Source organism: Patagioenas fasciata, chromosome 25, assembly GCF_037038585.1.
Source record: "Patagioenas fasciata isolate bPatFas1 chromosome 25, bPatFas1.hap1, whole genome shotgun sequence".
Taxonomy (NCBI): Eukaryota; Metazoa; Chordata; class Aves; order Columbiformes; family Columbidae; genus Patagioenas; species Patagioenas fasciata.
Window position 1 is genome coordinate 4,620,384 of NC_092544.1, and position 16,919 is coordinate 4,637,302.

General features: G+C 54.7%; 1 protein-coding gene and 1 pseudogene across 2 annotated transcripts; one reads left to right on the forward strand and one right to left on the reverse strand.

Moving 5' to 3' along the window:
• Nucleotides 1–996: 996 nt before the first annotated feature.
• Nucleotides 997–15,668, forward strand: LDLRAP1 (low density lipoprotein receptor adaptor protein 1). Of its 2 annotated transcripts, none has more exons than XM_065857231.2 (9): nt 997–1,151; nt 2,535–2,677; nt 3,814–3,926; nt 5,003–5,117; nt 7,608–7,680; nt 8,092–8,175; nt 9,611–9,741; nt 11,245–11,279; nt 13,824–15,668. In XM_065857231.2, exons 1-9 carry the CDS (start codon nt 1,067–1,069, stop codon nt 13,966–13,968), a joined length of 924 nt encoding a protein of 307 aa, XP_065713303.1. In that variant the 5' UTR covers nt 997–1,066; the 3' UTR covers nt 13,969–15,668. The 2 variants fall into 2 exon arrangements, with proteins under 2 accessions (XP_065713303.1, XP_065713304.1); XM_065857232.2 differs by having other exon boundaries at nt 9,614–9,741.
• Nucleotides 12,675–13,759, reverse strand: LOC136112646 (NADH-ubiquinone oxidoreductase chain 2-like; annotated as a pseudogene).
• Nucleotides 15,669–16,919: the final 1,251 nt, after the last annotated feature.

Below are 16,919 nucleotides of genomic sequence, written 5' to 3' on the forward strand. Positions count from 1 at the left end.
TTCAGGTTGTTTGGTGTCTGCGTGCTGCTCTGACATGGTTGGCCCTCAGGGGAAGTTTCTTCTTTCGAGTTTTGGTCACCATTCCCTTGTGCTCAGGTTCAAACCAGGCACTCAATGGGGTGGCGCCGTCCTAATTTAGGCTGGGCTTTTTGGAGGAGAGATTGTGCCTAACCCTTCCACCACCACTCGTGTCCTGCAGAGGGGAACTCTCCTGTGTGGCTACAGACACGAGAGGGGAATGGTAAAATGTCACTAAAAAGGGATTTTCAATTCCACAAATGTTTCTGTGAATAATAGGCTTTGTAAGGCATTATTCTACAAATCCTAAATATGGGGTTTAACCTCCTCATTATTATCCCTTTAATTTCGGAAAGCCTTTGAGGGCCTTAATCTTCCATACAATTATGTTCAGGCTGAGTTGAAAGCCACGGTGACAGGGGGTGGTGTGTGCTCCAGCCAACCTTCATCAAACACAATATTGAAATATACCGCATTTTCTCATCCCAGCTAACACAACTTTGTTGGTTGTTGCCGAAATGGGGCAATTTGGGTCGTGGAGATCTGGGGAGGGGTTTTCTGCCCCAAACCTGTGTGGGACCCCATGGGAAAGGTGGGGGACTCCGTGGGAAAGATGAGACCCCCGTGGGAAAGGTGGGGACCCCATGGGAAAAGTGGGGGATGCCGTGGGAAAGGTGGGACCCCCATGGGAAAGACGAGACCCCCACGGAGCTGCTGTTCGCTGCCCCCCGCAGGTGTTTGCAGGGTGGGGATCTCGGGGGGTCTCCAGTGGAGAAACTATGGGGAGCACCAGATCCCCGCATCTCGGGGGGAGCCGCAGCTTTCGGGGCTCCCCCAGGTCCCCGCAGCGCTCTGTGTCCCCCCAGCTCCGCGCACACACAGTGCGGACCACCCCGCAGCTCCGGGGACGCACCCGAGGGGCGTGGTCGGGTATGGGGCGTGGCCGTTGACGTCACGGCGCCTCGATTTGCATACGGACCCCGCCCCCGGACGCGGTCAGCGCTGGCGCCGCAGGAAAGTTTGCGCCGGGACCGGGGCCGGGAGCGGGATGGACGCGCTCAAGTCGGCGGGTCGGGCCCTGCTGCGGAGCCCCAGCGTCCACAAACCCGCCTGGGCCGGCGGCCGACACAAGAGTGAGCCCCAGCGCTTCTCCCCTTGTCCCGCATCCCCCCGCAACCTTCCCGCCTTTATCCCGCTTCTCGCCCCCCCCCCTCCCCCCCGCACCCACTTTTCTCCCACTTTGAGCCTCCTCTTCTTCCTTTCCGCGTCCCCATTTAACCAGGTCTAGCCCTGTCTGCTCTCCCCGCTTTTTTTCCATGCCCCCCGCACCCCCTTTCTGCTTCACTCCTCCTTTTTTCACCCCTCTTGTTGCCCCCCACTCGCACCCGCCTTCCCCTGCACCCTTCCCCCGTGCAACAGCGGGGTGGGTGGTTGGGGGGCTGTCCCGGCCCCCCAGGCCGAGGGCTGGAGCCCGTCGGGCGGTTTCTGGCCTCGTCCCACCGCCGGCTCCGTCATGGGATCGATGGCCCTGGGCGAGCCGGTCCCGCCGCGGTCGGGAAGTGGGGAGCAGCCCCGCTGGGAGCGGTGCCGGGTTCATGGTTTATCTCCCGTCTCGCCTTTGCCGGCAGGCTGAGTCACCCGCGGTGTCCCCAGGGGTGCGTGTCCCCCGCCGTGTCCCCGCCGCCCTGCCCTCCTGCCGCACACTTGCAGGGAGCTGCGAAGTTTGGCTCCATTGCTCGGGGGAGGCTGGAGCCTTCAGGGACGCGTTTTGGACTCCGCGAGCCCTGTTGCTCCCCAGGGCTCGGGAGGGCTGTGGTTTGTTCCCTGCTACTCAAAGCAACACCTTCCTTAAACATGACACCTGCAGAGCCTGGGTTATCAGCTCAGTGACTGGAGATTAGATCCTGCAGTGCAATTCCAGGCTTAGAAACACCCACCTGACTTCCAGCTTGGTCCCAAACGTATCTCTGTGTTTAGGACCCTCTTTCCCACCCCCAGTGCGTAAGGGTGGTCTGAGGGGAGAGCAGAATCCACCCTGGTGAAGCTTCACCCCCACGATGGGCTCCTGGGGGCTGTTGGTGACGGATTTAGCAAGTGGCAGCACATCACCTGGGTCCCTGCGGCTCTGCATGGGCTTAGCTCGCGGCAAATCCTGGCTTAGCCTCTGCGGGCAGGTGATGGTTTGCACAGGGTCGGGTCATTGTCCTGTGTGGGGTGGCACCGAGCCCTCCCCTGCTGGGGATCCCCTTGGTTATGGTGTGGGCCTCGGCACTCACGATTAAACCGAGGAGCTGATGGATCTCAAAGAGTTGCTGCCATTTGCTGTGGCTTATGGAAAATATTTTGGGGGGTTGTTCTTCCCCCAAGGAGGTGAAGCACCAGGAGCTCCCAGACACTTGAGGACAGGGGTCCAGGCGGTAGCTAAACCATCGTGCTCATACCTAAACCCTTCCTTGGGGCTTGATGGGTATCCCGGTGTATTTGGGAATCTCAGAGCCTCTTTGTTGCCTCTCTAGAGCTCCCGGAGAATTGGACCGATACCCGTGAGACGCTGCTGGAGGGGATGCTCTTCAGCCTCAAATACATGGGCATGACGCTGGTGGAGCAGCCCAAGGGAGAGGAGCTCTCTGCAGCCGCCATCAAGAGGATCGTGGCCACCGTGAGTGTCTGTGCTGGGGCAGAGCTCTATCTCCTGTGCTCAAACAAGCATTGTCACAGGGGACGAGTTTCAGAAGCCGTGGGTCTGGAGGCAGCTCTGTCCATCTGCAGGTGTCAGGATTGCAGGTCCAGGGTAGAAATGCAGATGGTGGCACTGGGAAACCTTCGGGACCAGCCCCAGCCCGTGGATGGGGCAGCTGGCGTTATGTGTCTGAGCTCTGGTTCCCTTGATAAGCGTTGGGCGACCCTGGGTGTGGGAGCAGGCTGTGACCCGCTGGAATCGGCCGTCCCCAGGGCCATCGCTCCCCGTGCGCGGCAGCGGCGGCGTTTGGAGCGCGGCCAGCGTGTGACCCAGAGCTGGCACACAGCTCTGGGTTTTCCTTCCCGGGATTTGGAGGGTTTAGAGGAGAAGGGATCAGGACACCTTGCTCCGATTCTGAGCACGTGCAGCCACTCTAAGCTCTGATGCAGAGGGACCGATTTTCCTCCATCCTCTAACACCGAGGCTCCCTGGAGGCCCTGCTCACCAGGCTCCATGTAAAATTAACGCTTCTTTAAGCCCTTATAAAACTGAACAAGGCAAAGACCCAATCGTACAGTTAACTGTCGTAAAACTCAATGGGGTGGTGAACTGTGCTGGGTAAGGACAGATCCGTCCCTGGCGTGTGCTGGGCTGGACGGCAGGGGAGCTCTCATGTGAAACAGGAGCCGCTGGCGGAGCCTTTCACGTCTGCTCTGACCAACCGAGAGTGGAGGCTTTAAATAAAAGCCCTGGGCTGAGCCCAGGACCGACTGCCGGCTGGTCTGGATGTGGCTCAAGTGAGGTCCCCAGGGAGCCGAACGCACGAGGCTCATAAATAAGAGAAATCATCTTGTGGAGGGGCTGGGCTGGAAGCACCTCCCGTGCTGTGGGCTGGGGGGTTTGTGTCCGTGCCTCATTAATCCAGCAAAAATCACTGCTTCAGGGAAGGAGAAGTTTTAACGAGTGCCTTATCACACCTGGTAGTAAATTCAGCCTTTAGTACTAACAAGCGCTGTTAATATGCCTATTAGGTAGCACAAATCTCTGCTCGTGTACCTTTGGATGTATCGATGTCAAAAGCCTGTAACTTTCCTCTCCCTCTTTTCCTTCCAAAGGCGAAAGCGAGTGGAAAGAAACTGCAGAAAGTGACTCTGAAAGTCTCGCCCAGAGGGATCGTGTTGAACGACAGCGGAACGAACGAGCTGATCGAGAACGTCTCCATATACAGGTGGGTTACGGGACGCACCTGAGTGGGTGTCTGCTCCAGTCCCCACCCCTGCTCAGCTGATGTCTCACTGTCTCGATGGGAAGCAATGGGGAGGGAAAGATGGGTAGTTGCTAAATTTAAGGTAAATTTATATCTGGTACAATAAGCGTCCAGCCAGAGGTGGGGGAAGATGTGATGAGCCTGGAAGTGTCCTGTGTGTGCAGCACAGATGTGTCCTTCGCCTGCTGCTCCGTGCCCCTTGGCTAAACCTGGGGTGGGGAGCGCTGGGTTTGCTCTCTCTACCCAACTAACCCGCTTGCTTTTCTGCACTGCAGACTAAGCAGTCGCGTACACCCGTGGCTGCTGAGCCCCAGCCCTGAGGGGCAGAGCTGTGCCGAGCGGCCACGAGTGCGGTCGCACCGAGCTCGGGATCGCGGTGCTGCTGTAGAAACAGGCGGAGCTGGGAGGTTGGGATTTTTAGATGCTGCCTTAAATTCTGCTCGGGTGCTTTAACATCCTGCTCCTTTGGTCAGCGCTTGTGTCCGAGCATCCCCCAGTCAGTCGGCTGAGGTCAGTGCGTCCCGGATGGGCTGTGGATGTGGGACTGATGCAGCCCCAGGGCTTTCCTCTAACACCCCTGCTGTCTTCTCTTTGGCTTTTCTGCTCACCGGGAGGCACATCCATTTCCTTCCCTGCTTTGAGCCTCGAGATTAAATCGTAGACTGAGAACAAGTCATTCTTTCTCCTTGCGAGCTTCTCCTTTAAAGAACATCTTCCGGAGTCTCTTCTGAAGGCAGAGCCTTTGCCGTCTCTAACCTGTCCTTTCCCACGAGCTGAAAGGTGTTCTCTTCTCTCCGGCTCTGTGTGTTATCCGTGCAGTTCACACCATGGCTGCGGGAGCTGCTCTGGGCTTCTCTTACGCTCAATCCAGCAGCATCGACTCCTCAGCTTTGGGAAGGAGTTCAGTGAATCCCGGTGACGTTCCCGTGCCCTCCCCGCTGGCCCTGGGGCAGACGCTCGCCGGCAGCTCAGAGGAGGGTTGGTTGATCCCCCTCGCACGCGGTGCCCCGGACAAGACGTTTCGTTCTGTCTTTCAGGATATCCTACTGCACGGCAGACAAGATCCACGATAAAGTGTTTGCCTACATTGCCCAGAACCAGCTCAATGAGAACCTGGAGTGCCATGCGTTCCTCTGTACCAAACGGAAAATGGTCAGTCCAGAGGAAGAACTGGGGATGTGGCTGTAGGAGGAGGAAGCAGAGAGGGGGCTGCGCTGCTGAGATAACGGCTCTGCCCCCGTTAGAGCAGGGGGCCCTGCCCCAGCACCCACCCCGGCTGCCGTCACGCTCTGGGGCGGGTGCAGCGCTGGGCTGGATTCAGCCCATTGTATCAGCTGGGGTGGTGCTGAGAGCACCCAGCCCTGCACCTGAACTCCCCCGCCGGGCTGCGGAGATGAGGTTCTCAGGACATGGGTCAGTGCCAGGGCTGGCTTAAGGGTTGGACCCTGAGCTTGAGGGTCTCTTCGAACCAAAATGGTTCTATGGTTTCCATTTCTTGCTGTTGAAAGGCAGGTCAGACCCGCTGCCCCCAGAAATCCTTCCCCTGGTGCCTGTTGCAATGCAGGAGCAGAGGGCAGGATCTCCCGGATCTGCAGGGACACAAACCTCCCGAGATCCATTCCCACCCAGAGCATTTGACAACCAGTGACAGGACAAGGGGCAATGGGTGCAAACTGGAACACAGGAGGTTCCACTTAAATTTGAGAAGAAACTTGTTGGGGGTGAGGGTGTCGGAGCCTGGCCCAGGCTGCCCAGGGAGGTTGTGGAGTCTCCTTCTCTGCAGACATTCAAACCCGCCTGGACCCCTTCCTGTGGAACCTCAGCTGGGTGTTCCTGCTCCATGGGGGATTGCACTGGATGAGCTTTCCAGGGCCCTTCAACCCCTGACATTGTGACTCTGTGATCCCAGCGGGATGGTTCCTGGGTCCCTATGAGTGTCCCTGTGCCCGGAGCACAGCAGCCACAGCTCTGTTAATATTCTACACTTCTCCTAGCGGTTTTTTCTCCAGGGAGAGAATAATGGAAGCTACAAGTTGTCTCTCCTTTCCGCAGCGTGCACTCCCATCCTTGCACGGCCTAGATAAGCCTCGCTCCGCAAATTAGAATTTAAATCTCACCAATGCTAAAGGAATTATCTCAGTGGCACATCAGCTCGGGGGGTCTCCCTCCAAATAAAGTTCTCCAAGGCCTTTTGTGGCAAAAAACTATGTATTTTTTTTCTTGTTTTTAAATGCATGAACATCATGCTGGTCAGACGATGCTCTGCTCCCAGGGCAGGCTCCCTGAGTGTACGCACAGCCAGCAGTCACAAGCATATAATTAGTCCATATTTTTAGTTCATGGCTAATTCTCAATGGTAGCTGGGCCTATTAAACTTGATTCAGAAGTGACAGCTGAAATTGTAAACAGCTGTGAGGAGTTTCATACTTAATTACCATATTTAAGTTTTTGCCATAAAGCGTTCGCGCTTCCATCAAGGATGTAAATAGCTCCGACATTCAGATGAGCTCTCCTGCTTTGCAAAGCTTAATTGACACTGAGAGCTCTTATGCAGGAGCACCTGGATTTGGGGGGACGCCCGTGCCCCATTGGTGCTCCCCCCACATCTCCATTCCAGGGCTGCGGGTTGAGGACCCAGATCTGGGTTGGTTTAGTTTGCGACTTGGTAAAACCAACGCGTGGCTCAAGGCTCGTGTGGCTCGCCAGCCTTGCGGAGTGTAAGTTGTTATCTCCTTGCACTTGAACTGCTCGTGGGCGCTGCCTTCTCCTAATGAAAGCGGCATTTATGGCGCTATTTATACATCTCCAGCAACTCGGGCTATTTAAGGTGGTGGGGGGGGTTTAACGCTGTGGTTTAATGGTGTGGGGAGGGACTGAAGGTGAAGGTGTCCCCGCTCCTGCTGCCCTGGCTGGTGTGTAGATGAGGTTGTCAGGACATGGGGCAGGGCCAGGGGTGGGTTATGGTTGGGCTTGATGATCTTGAGGGGCTTTTCCAACCAAAATGATTCTGTGATTCTATGAAAATAAGGTCACACTGCTGGTCTAAGCCAGCAAGACGCCACAGTAACGCGGGATCGACCCCGAGATATCCTTCGTTCTGCCCCCGGGATTGCTCCCTCCTGGGGAGAGCTGCGGTTTCGTGGTGTTTTCCCCCTTTGCTGTTGCTCTTGGAGCATCCTCGTGTGTGTGGTTGTGAGAAGCACATGGAGCTCTGGTGTGGTCCAGGTGCCGCTTCCCTTTGCGATGCTGCTGGTTCTGGTGGGTGATGCTCAGCCCTGGAGCCGTGAGGATGGTCCTGGGGCCGTGTGGCACTTGCGTCCCAAAACAGAGATCTACACATGGCGAGCTGCAGGTCCCCTGCGGTCAGGAGCATCTCGTGTCCCCATCCATCAGCGCGGCGCCTGTGACAGCCGCATCCCTGCTCTTCCACCGTCCCGTTACACCTAAAGATGTGTCTGCAACGAGCAGACATGGGCAAAATCTCTGCTTCCATCAATATTTGCTGCTTCCCCAGCCAGGCAGGGAGTGTGAGGACTGTTTGGACCCAGGTTAACGTGAATCTGCAAAGCAAAACCTCCAAATGGTGTAAATCCGCCCGAGGTTAACCCACTATTAACGTGCTGCTCGCCGCTGTCTTTGCAGGCACAAGCCGTCACCCTCACTGTAGCCCAGGCCTTCAAAATCGCATTCGAGTTCTGGCAAGCGGCTAAGGAAGGTGAGTCTTTCTTCTTTCTTCCCGCTCTTCACCCAAAAATTCAAGGGCTGACTTTGGGTTTTTCCCAGCTTTCGAGTGCCTTTTCCCCTCACCCTCCACACGAAGCCCGCTCCAAGCTCTGCTGTGATTTAAGGCATCTTCTAGGTTTCTCTCGACAACCTTGTAAATCCAGCCGAGTTTTGGCTGCGTTTCCGTCTCGCGAGCGGGATGTGGAGTCCTGGTGCTGTCTGGCACCTCAGCGCTGGCGCTGCGGGGTTTTCGCTTGATGAGGTTGTAAAACATACGCAGAGCCTGGGCTGCTGCGGACAGAGGAGACTCGGTGGCCCATCCTAGCTGTCCCCTCTGTGCCTCCTCCCTAAGGCTTGCGGGGAAGCTCCCCATGGGCAGTGACGGGGTCTCGTTCTTTTGCAGAGAAGGAGAAGCGGGAAAGGTCCATCTTGGAAGGAGAAGGGCCCAGCAGCCCCAGCTCGGAAGCCCCTGCCCGTCCCGGCACACGTAAGTCCCCGACTGCAGAGCTTGGCCTTGGGGGCAGGGATGGGAACAGCCCCAGGTCCACGGGCTTTTCCTTGGATGTGACTTTGAAGACCAGCGAGGAGCAAACGCTTTTGTTGGAGCGGCGATGTTGCCCTTGCAGACGACTTGGGGTGTGGTGGCCGCCATCCTTCCGCCTGCCCCTTAAGTATCTCATGCAGCCCCTCGTACGCAGCTGCTGCCACCCCAAATCCATTTACTTCTGCCCAAAGCAAATTGGCCATAATGTCCTTATGAGCTTAGCGTGGACCCACACATCTCGAATTTGATTTTGGGTTCGTCTTGGACCCAGAACGCTTGCTATCCCTTCGGCTGAAGGAGTTAGACATGCAGGTGCCGCTCTGTCTCCGGCTCCCCTAAGGAAGGAAAGGCATGTGAAAATAAAACAATTACATTTTAAGACCTCATAATTCAGTGCCAGGCCGTGGGTCCTCTGCTGCCGCTGAAACGCAAGACGCGTAGCCAGGGAGAAGTGGGACAAAAGGCTAATCTCTCCTCCATGCTGGCCATGGAGATAAGAGGATTTGGCGCAGAGGAAAATAGCATTAAACTGGGCTTCCTTCCAGGCTGGCACATCTCGTTTCTTCGTGTGAAGGCCGAGGACTGGAGGCATCCGTCACAAGCGGTGCCATGTGGGGATAAACAGAGCCAGGGGCTGCTAGGGGTGCAGGACTGGGCTCTGGTGTCTGCCTGGGGGTGCTGGGGGCCACGTCTGCATCGCCCTTGTGCTGGGTGATGGGGAGCGAACAGCCCAGCCCGCGTGTCCCCGCGGCCCCCAGGCTACAAACCGCTCGTCACCCAGTGCAGGGTTTGCCCTCAGTGCTGTCCAGTGATGATGCAGCTTTGTAAGATGCTGGATTGATGCTGCGGGCTGAGCTGAGGGTATCGCCTGGGGTCTGTGCCCACCCTGGGGTTGGGGTGTCCTGGGTTGGAGTGTCCAGAGTTGGGGTGTCCTGGGCTTGGGGTGTCCAGGGTTGGGGTGTCCTGGGTTGGAGTGTCCAGAGTTGGGGTGTCCTGGGGTTGGGATGTCCCGAGTTGGGGTGTCCCTGGTTGGGAAGCCCTGGCTTGGGGTGTCTCAGCTTGTCCTGCCTCACCCTGGACATCAGCACTGATGCCTCCCCTGATGGCTGCTGGAGGGGCGAGCGGTTCAATCCTTTCCTGCATCCCTGTCCAGAGGGTTTCAGGTGCCCAAACTGAGCATCACAAATCACTCAGGCTGAACCCACATCCCCAGCTGGGGTGAACGCATCTCCTGCATGCTAAAATTTGGGGCCATCCTGAAGGAATTGGGTGCAACCCTTTGATTCCCCTCTTGAAGCGATGGCTGCTAAAAGGCTTGGTGTCGTGCCATCTCTGTTTTCCCCTCCCCAACCTCATTCCCTCTCTGCTCTTTCCACAGCAGCAGCCACGGAGAACTTGCTGGATTTAGAAGATCCTGCCAAATCAGCCCTGACCAGCAGCGCGAACCCCCCGCACTTAGATAACAGCATGTTTGGGCCCAGCTCCTCCGTAAATAACAACGTGGTGTGGGTAAGCGTGTGCCTGGGGCACCGTGACATCTGCTGAGCCGGGGGGTGCGACACCACCTCCATCTCATGCGTTCCAGGTCCCATTGCGGGGGTTTTTCTTGGGTAACCCCCCGGGAGCTCCGGGGCGGCTCGCACAGGTTTTCGGTGTCCTGCTCAGAATGATCGATCAGTGTTCGAGTACCCACTGCCCTTTTTAGGCTCTGTAAATAAATGATCGAGACTGCGAGGCACTCTGAGAAACGCTGCTGTCAGATAATGAAATATTGCTTATTCCGGAGCAGCGTTTCTCAGTGCTTTGTCACTTAATTGAGAGACCACCTAACCGCTCCGTTCAGGGCAAAAAATCGTTGCGCTGATGCCTTTTGCTTACTGTTCGCTAAAACCAGGTGATATTTTTGTTCATTATTGCTCTTATTTTTCCCTCGTTCTCGTTTGCAGCTGTATCTTGTGTGGGCACGGATGGCTGCTCTAAAAGGTCCTCAGTCATCTGGTTTAATTGTTTCATGGACCACTAATAGAAAATAACACCCAGCCCGTGTGTATCTGTAGGGGAATCTCCTCCATGCCCAAGTGGGCTGGGGCTCATTCCTCGAGCCCCGCTTGACCTGGGACCTCATCCCCACCACCTTGCCCTCTTTGGAAATGCACCAAATTTTGGAGAATTGAATGGTAAAGGCCTTTTCCTGCAGCCTTTTCTTGAGTCTGTTGGGTCCGAGCCTGAGGCTTTTCAGGTTAAACCTGAAGATCAAGTGTAAGTCATATCAAATCCTGGAGGTTTATCGCCGCTCTCCGATCCCTCCTTTCTTGCAGAGCTTTCGTACTTTACATATTACATTAAGTCTGTAAGTGCATCGGAAGGTTTTGGGAATAGTCGAGTGTCCGTAGCAGAGCCACCTTCCCGCACAGAAACCTTTCCTCCCCGAGCACCTCAAATCCTTTCCCTGGGAAACCTTCAGAGATGAAGGATCCCAGAGTCACTGCCCAGCAGTGCGGGGTCCCCCTGTGAGATGTTTTCCATGTTCCTGACCCCAAAAAGCCCCAAGGGACCCCTGGAGCATCGTACCGAGCTCTGTGCGGGTCCCTCCTCATCGCAGTGTGTCCTGGTTGTGTGGGCTGTGGTTAATCCCAGAGCACGACGCGCTCCAGCTGATGGGCCAGATCAAGCCTCATTAGCTTGGTTTGGAGACAATGGGAAAGAGCCAAGTCCCTGCCCCATCCCTGGGCTGCGAGGGGAGCGCGGTGTCCCCAAACCCAGGGGACCCCAGCCCTGGGGCGGCTCCAAGGATGCCGGGACCACCCAGACTTCCACCTCTCACCTTGTGCAGAGGGTGGGATAAAACCTACCCGAGGAGGCAGATCCCCGAGTGTTGCTTTGGGCGCTCGGAAGTCAATATATACATTTATTATTATCTGCCGTGATCAAGTGCGGAGCGAGATCTCTAAATGCTCTTTTGTGGGTTCTCTTAGCAACTGCTCTCTCTCTCTTTTTATCTCTTTAACAAAGGAAATGGATGATGGGCTCGACGAGGCGTTTTCAAGGTAATTCTAATGGCTCCCTTTACAAGTTCTCGCCACCAGGGACTGGCCCAGGGGGACTTGAGTAGCGACTGGGTTTTAATAACGCCGCTAATCTCATCAGCCACCGCGATCTGACCTAGGCAGCTGCCCCATCAGTGCCTCGGCTGTTAATTGAAAGATAGGCTTTGAGGCTGGCTGATAAGCCAAATATTTTGACAACCTTTTAAGGATGGAGAGAGGCTGTATGTGATAGGGAATTGAATTCCCCAAGCAGTTGGCGTGTCTGCTTCTGCTTGCCGGGGCGGGTTGACCTGCCTGTTTCCAGCCCCTGTGATGACTGTGGTGGTGCTGGTCCCAGCTTCTGGCACTGGGGACTTTCTTCCCCCTCCCCTCTCCGTGAGGTTTGGACAAACCCTGGGACCTCGTCCCCATCTGTCCCCAAACCAGCAGCCGGTCCCTGTCACAGCCACGGCTCCATCAGGGTGACTCTGCCACACCGGTTATGAACTTGTGCGCCGGAGCACGTTCAGAGCCCGTGGCCGTCGCTTCCCGCAGCTCAGTTCGCTTTCCAGTCCGCGTTACGAGCCTCGCTGCACGCCGGGCAATCCAGCAACGTTAAACAAATGTGGTTTCTTTCGGGTGAGTTTTGCCGTGGTTTGGGCAAAACTGCCGTGGGTGCGGGTGCTCCAGGCAGCAGAGAGGCGGTGAAAGAGGGAGTGGGACCGTCACAGGGCTGAGCTGACACCGTCACCTCCCCGAGAGCCGCTCGTCCCCACCGGGACTTGCAGCGCTGCGAAAGCCGCACGCTCGGCCCCGAGCACACGGACCTTGCGTCTCGCTGGGCTCTGAGGAGCGATTTACAGCTTCCATTTCCATGGCAGCCCTGTCCCAGGTCGCGTTTGATAAAGGGACCGCTTGAATTTACGTCTTCATATTGTCTGTTCTCCTCACCTCTGCCCTGCTTAATTAAGCAGATGTTGATTGCGGTCCTTTGGCGTTGCTGGATGCCGAGCTCTCGCGTCACCCTCGGCCTTCGGGTGGCTCGGTATCTGCTCTGTTCATCCACCCCCGTCCCTGCCGCAAAACCATCGCTGGTTGGTTTTCATTAGCAAACACACATGTGGCTGATTTAGTCTGAACCTTATTCGACACCTCTGGGTGAAACACCAAATATTTGAGCTAAGCTTTTGGCCCTGGGAGAACTGATGCTGCAGCGTTGCGTTTCCATCCAGGTATTTAACAACACGACAACGAACCGGGGCTTGTGGGGTTTTGCGAAATATATGAGATGAAGCCCCATTAAAGCTGATCCTGCGGGTTATTAAACAGCAGCAGAGTCCTGCAGGGTGTTAACCCAAAGAGTTAAATCTTTGGGCCGGGCTTTGAAGGCCTTTGGTTTAGATCGATCCTAAGATTCTAAAGGGCAGTGAGGATTATAGGGGAGAGTGGAAGGAGTAGCGTAGTTGAGGAGGTTAGGATGGCAATGAGGGTGTTTGTTGTTTTATTCGTATGTCACTGTTTTATGTGGTTTACGGTGTTGGGTGGGAGGTTATGGTTGAGTAGTATGCGAGGTGGAGGTAGAATAGTCCAAGTAGTGAGAGTATGGCCATGGTTGTGGCTGCTGTGGTTATTTCTTGCTTAGTAAGTTCTTTTATAAGTCATTTTGGGAAAAAGCCTGCTAGTGGAAGTAAGGTTAGCATTAGGGTTGCGTTCAACATGGGGGCTTTTGTTCATGAGATTATTATTATTGTTAATTTGAGTGTTTTGGTTGTGCTAAGGGTGAGGAATACTGTGGTAGCTATTAGGGTGTATAGGTAGAAAGTCAGTAGGGTGAGGTTTGGGTTGTAGATAATGGTGATTGCTATTCAGCCCATGTGAGAGATGGAGGAGAAAGCCAGGGTTTTTTGGATTTGGGTTTGGTTTAGTCCTGTTCAGCCTCCTAGGGCTGCCGAGGTGATAGCCAGGGGGTTGGTAGAGTTGGGTCTGGTGAGTGGGGTGTTATGAGGAGGATGGTGATCGGGGGAGATTTAGTGATCGTTGATAGTGCTGCTGTGGTTATGGATGAGCCTTGGAGTACTTCTGGAAATCCAAAGAGGAATGGCACTAATCCTGGCTTCACGGCGACTGCAATTGTAAGCAAAAGGCGCGATGTTGGGTGGGTGAGCTGGGTGCAGCGGTTTACAGGGGCAGCCTTACAGACACAATGGCAACGCCATGACTCGGTTTTTGTGTCTGTAACGCTGCTCCTTGGGTCAGCAAAACCTCAACGCTGAGATAAGATCCCAGCTCGGGGGGAGGCGAACGGCGCGTTCTGCCAGACCATTGATATACGGGACGGCCAGGCTGCAAATTCCCTGAATGCCTGTAGGGGAAATGTTATCATAAAGCTGCAAGAAACCTGAGTGTGCGCTGCAGGCGTTACGTGCCGGCTCTCCCCTCGCTGAGTTATTTCGCTCCATCGGAGGATTTTGAAACGCAGACCTGCAGTGAGGGTTCGGCATTACGGATGCATGGAGCATCCTGGCCGTAAACCACGCGGGTTTATGTTCTTTCTGCTTCTCTCAGGCTGGCTCGGTCCAGAACGAACCCTCACGTCCTCGACACGGGGCTGACGGCTCAGGACATCCAGAGCGCGGGGACGCTCTCACCCGGGGACTGGAACCAAACGGACTCCACCGCGGGCGAGAAGGACGATCTGTTCATGTTTTGAGGTCACACGCGTCGAAGAGCTGACAAGAGAGCAACCACTACAATCTGTGGGCCGAATGGTGCCGTTTCGGGTGCTGTACACCAGGGACTCCTCTGAGCGCTCTTCACCAACTCAGATGACGTTACAGCACAGTTTAGACCAAAGCTTTAGGAATCTAACGCAGATTTTTATACCTTGCTTTTATCTAAACCACAAGATGCTCTTGAGCGTATTTATTCACAGCCGTTACGGTTTACATTGATTATTGGAAGGTGTGTAGAGCATCCACAGGATTAGGTGGCGATATACCAGGGATGAACCTTCAGCAGTGCCTGTTCCTCTCTGCAGACAGACTATGCAACACCAAAGGCGCTCTGCGGGGCCTCTTCTAGACAAAGCTCTGCAGATGCAAATGCGATTGCAAGCACAACTGTTACTAATACGCTGGGTTTGACCCGCGCCGAGGCGGAGGGGAGATCCCCAGCGTTAGAATGCAGGGGGTAGCAGAGCTCTTGCTTTTGTTGCGGGTGTCTGCGACACTCTCACAGTTGTCGGTCACCCCGGCGGGTTCTGGCTGCTGCTTCACCAGCTTCATACGGGAATTGACCCTTTTATTTGAACCCAAAGACTCTATATTGCACTTTAAAACTTGAACTGAAAGCAATGGTCCGAATTGTCAAGGTAAGCAGTGCCTGTAACTTCTCTTCAGAAGCTATTTACCCAAAAAAAGCCAAACCAGCAATGCTGCAGGGGCGATTCCGAGCTGGTCACTCACTGGTGCCACTCGGAATATTAAGGCTGCGTTGACTTTAGAAGCAAAACCACCAGGGATTTCCCATTTGTTGGAAGTTGGGGGAACTCAATAGATCTGTGTTCTTCACACTGCTGAGCGGGTTGGGCCGTTCGTGCCTTTTTATTGTCTCAAAACTGATTGTTGTTCGCTCAATAGACTCCAGTGGAATTGGATTAGGCAAGACCAATCACTGGGTGTTTAATTAGCGAGAGGTGCCCCATCCAGCAGCACCCGATCATCTTCCCCCGGGAGCCTGGGGACGCTGTTTTCATCAGGAATTGAACATAAGTAATGGAGGTATAAAGCTTATGCTAATTAAAAGATTAAGTTTAATGATCCTAAATAGTCTCAGCGACAGTTTGCAGTGTTTGCGGCCTTATGTGAAGTATACTAATCTGTTTTATAGATTTGTAACTTGGTTTTGAAACACTAATTCATTCCCCGGGTAGCTCTTTGTAACTCTTAAAGAAAAAAGAGAAAATAAAAAGGAAAACCCTCTTTGTGGGCTGTAAGGATTTATTAGCAAACAGCTGAGTGACTCTTAACTTAGATTCGATGTTTTTTACCCTAAATGTTATTGTGATAAGGTATCGCGGACGGGCGGAGCTGACTCATCGTGTCTCTGAATAAGACGTGCGCTCTGTTTGTGCTGCAAAACGGTGTTTAAAGCAATTTGACACCTCGAAACGACGGTGCCCGGACTGACTTGGTTTTATGTGTAGCATCGTTCTCTCGTGATTGAAGGAATCGCTCAGATCTCGTCCGTGCTGCAGAGACGTGAACCCATTGCCCGAGCAATTCTAGAGACTCCAGGAGCATACACCAAAAGGCACAATGCTATATATGTATGTATATAGTTTTTTAAGAAAACCTTCTGCTGTAAAGTTTATCTGTACTGAGGAAAATAAAACTCCTGCCGTTTTTTGGAGTGTCTGTGCGGGGTGACTTTATTTTTACCATTGGCATTTTGATGTGTGGAAGCTGTTGTGTTGCTAACTGTTTGAGTTTGCTCTCTCCCGCGATGCAGCCGGCGAGCGGAAACATCCACGGAGGTTTGTGGCCATCAGAAAAGCCTCTCCAGGGCCGGCCTGGTGGGACGGTGCTGCGGTTGGACACCGGCCTGTGGGAAAGGTTTGTGGGGCTGGATGCACAGAGGTTGCACAGAGGGATGTGCAGGGGATGCACACAGGGATGCGCAGAAAATGCACAGGGGATGCACAGAGTTTGCACACAGGGATGCACAGGGGATGCACAGAGTTTGCACACAGGGATGCACAGAAGATGCACGGGGGATGCACAGAGTTTGCACACAGGGATGTGCAGAAGATGCACAGGGGATGCACAGAGTTTGCACACAGGGATGTGCAGAAGATGCACAGGGGATGCACAGAGTTTGCACACAGGGATGCGCAGAAGATGCACGGGGGATGCACAGAGTTTGCACACAGGGATGCGCAGAAGATGCACAGGGGATGCACAGAGTTTGCACACAGGGATGCACAGAAGATGCACGGGGGATGCACAGAGTTTGCACACAGGGATGTGCAGAAGATGCACAGGGGATGCACAGAGTTTGCACACAGGGATGCACAGAGTTTGCACACAGGGATGCGCAGAAGATGCACGGGGGATGCACAGAGTTTGCACACAGGGATGCACAGAAGATGCACGGGGGATGCACAGAGTTTGCACACAGGGATGCACAGAGTTTGCACACAGGGATGCACAGAGTTTGCACACAGGGATGCGCAGAAGATGCACGGGGGATGCACAGAGTTTGCACACAGGGATGCGCAGAAGATGCACAGGGGATGCACAGAGTTTGCACACAGGGATGCACAGAGTTTGCACACAGGGATGCGCAGAAGATGCACAGAGTTTGCACACAGGGATGCACAGAAGATGCACGGGGGATGCACAGAGTTTGCACACAGGGATGCACAGAAGATGCACAGGGGATGCATGAGTTTGCACACAGGGATGCGCAGAAGATGCACAGAGTTTGCACAGGGGATGCACAGAAGATGCACAGAGTTTGCACACAGGGATGCACAGGGGATGCACAGAGTTTGCACACAGGGATGCGCAGAAGATGCACAGAGGTTACACAGAGGGATGCGCAGAGGATCCACAGAGGTTGCACAGAGGATGCACAGAAGGTTACACGGAGGTTGCACAG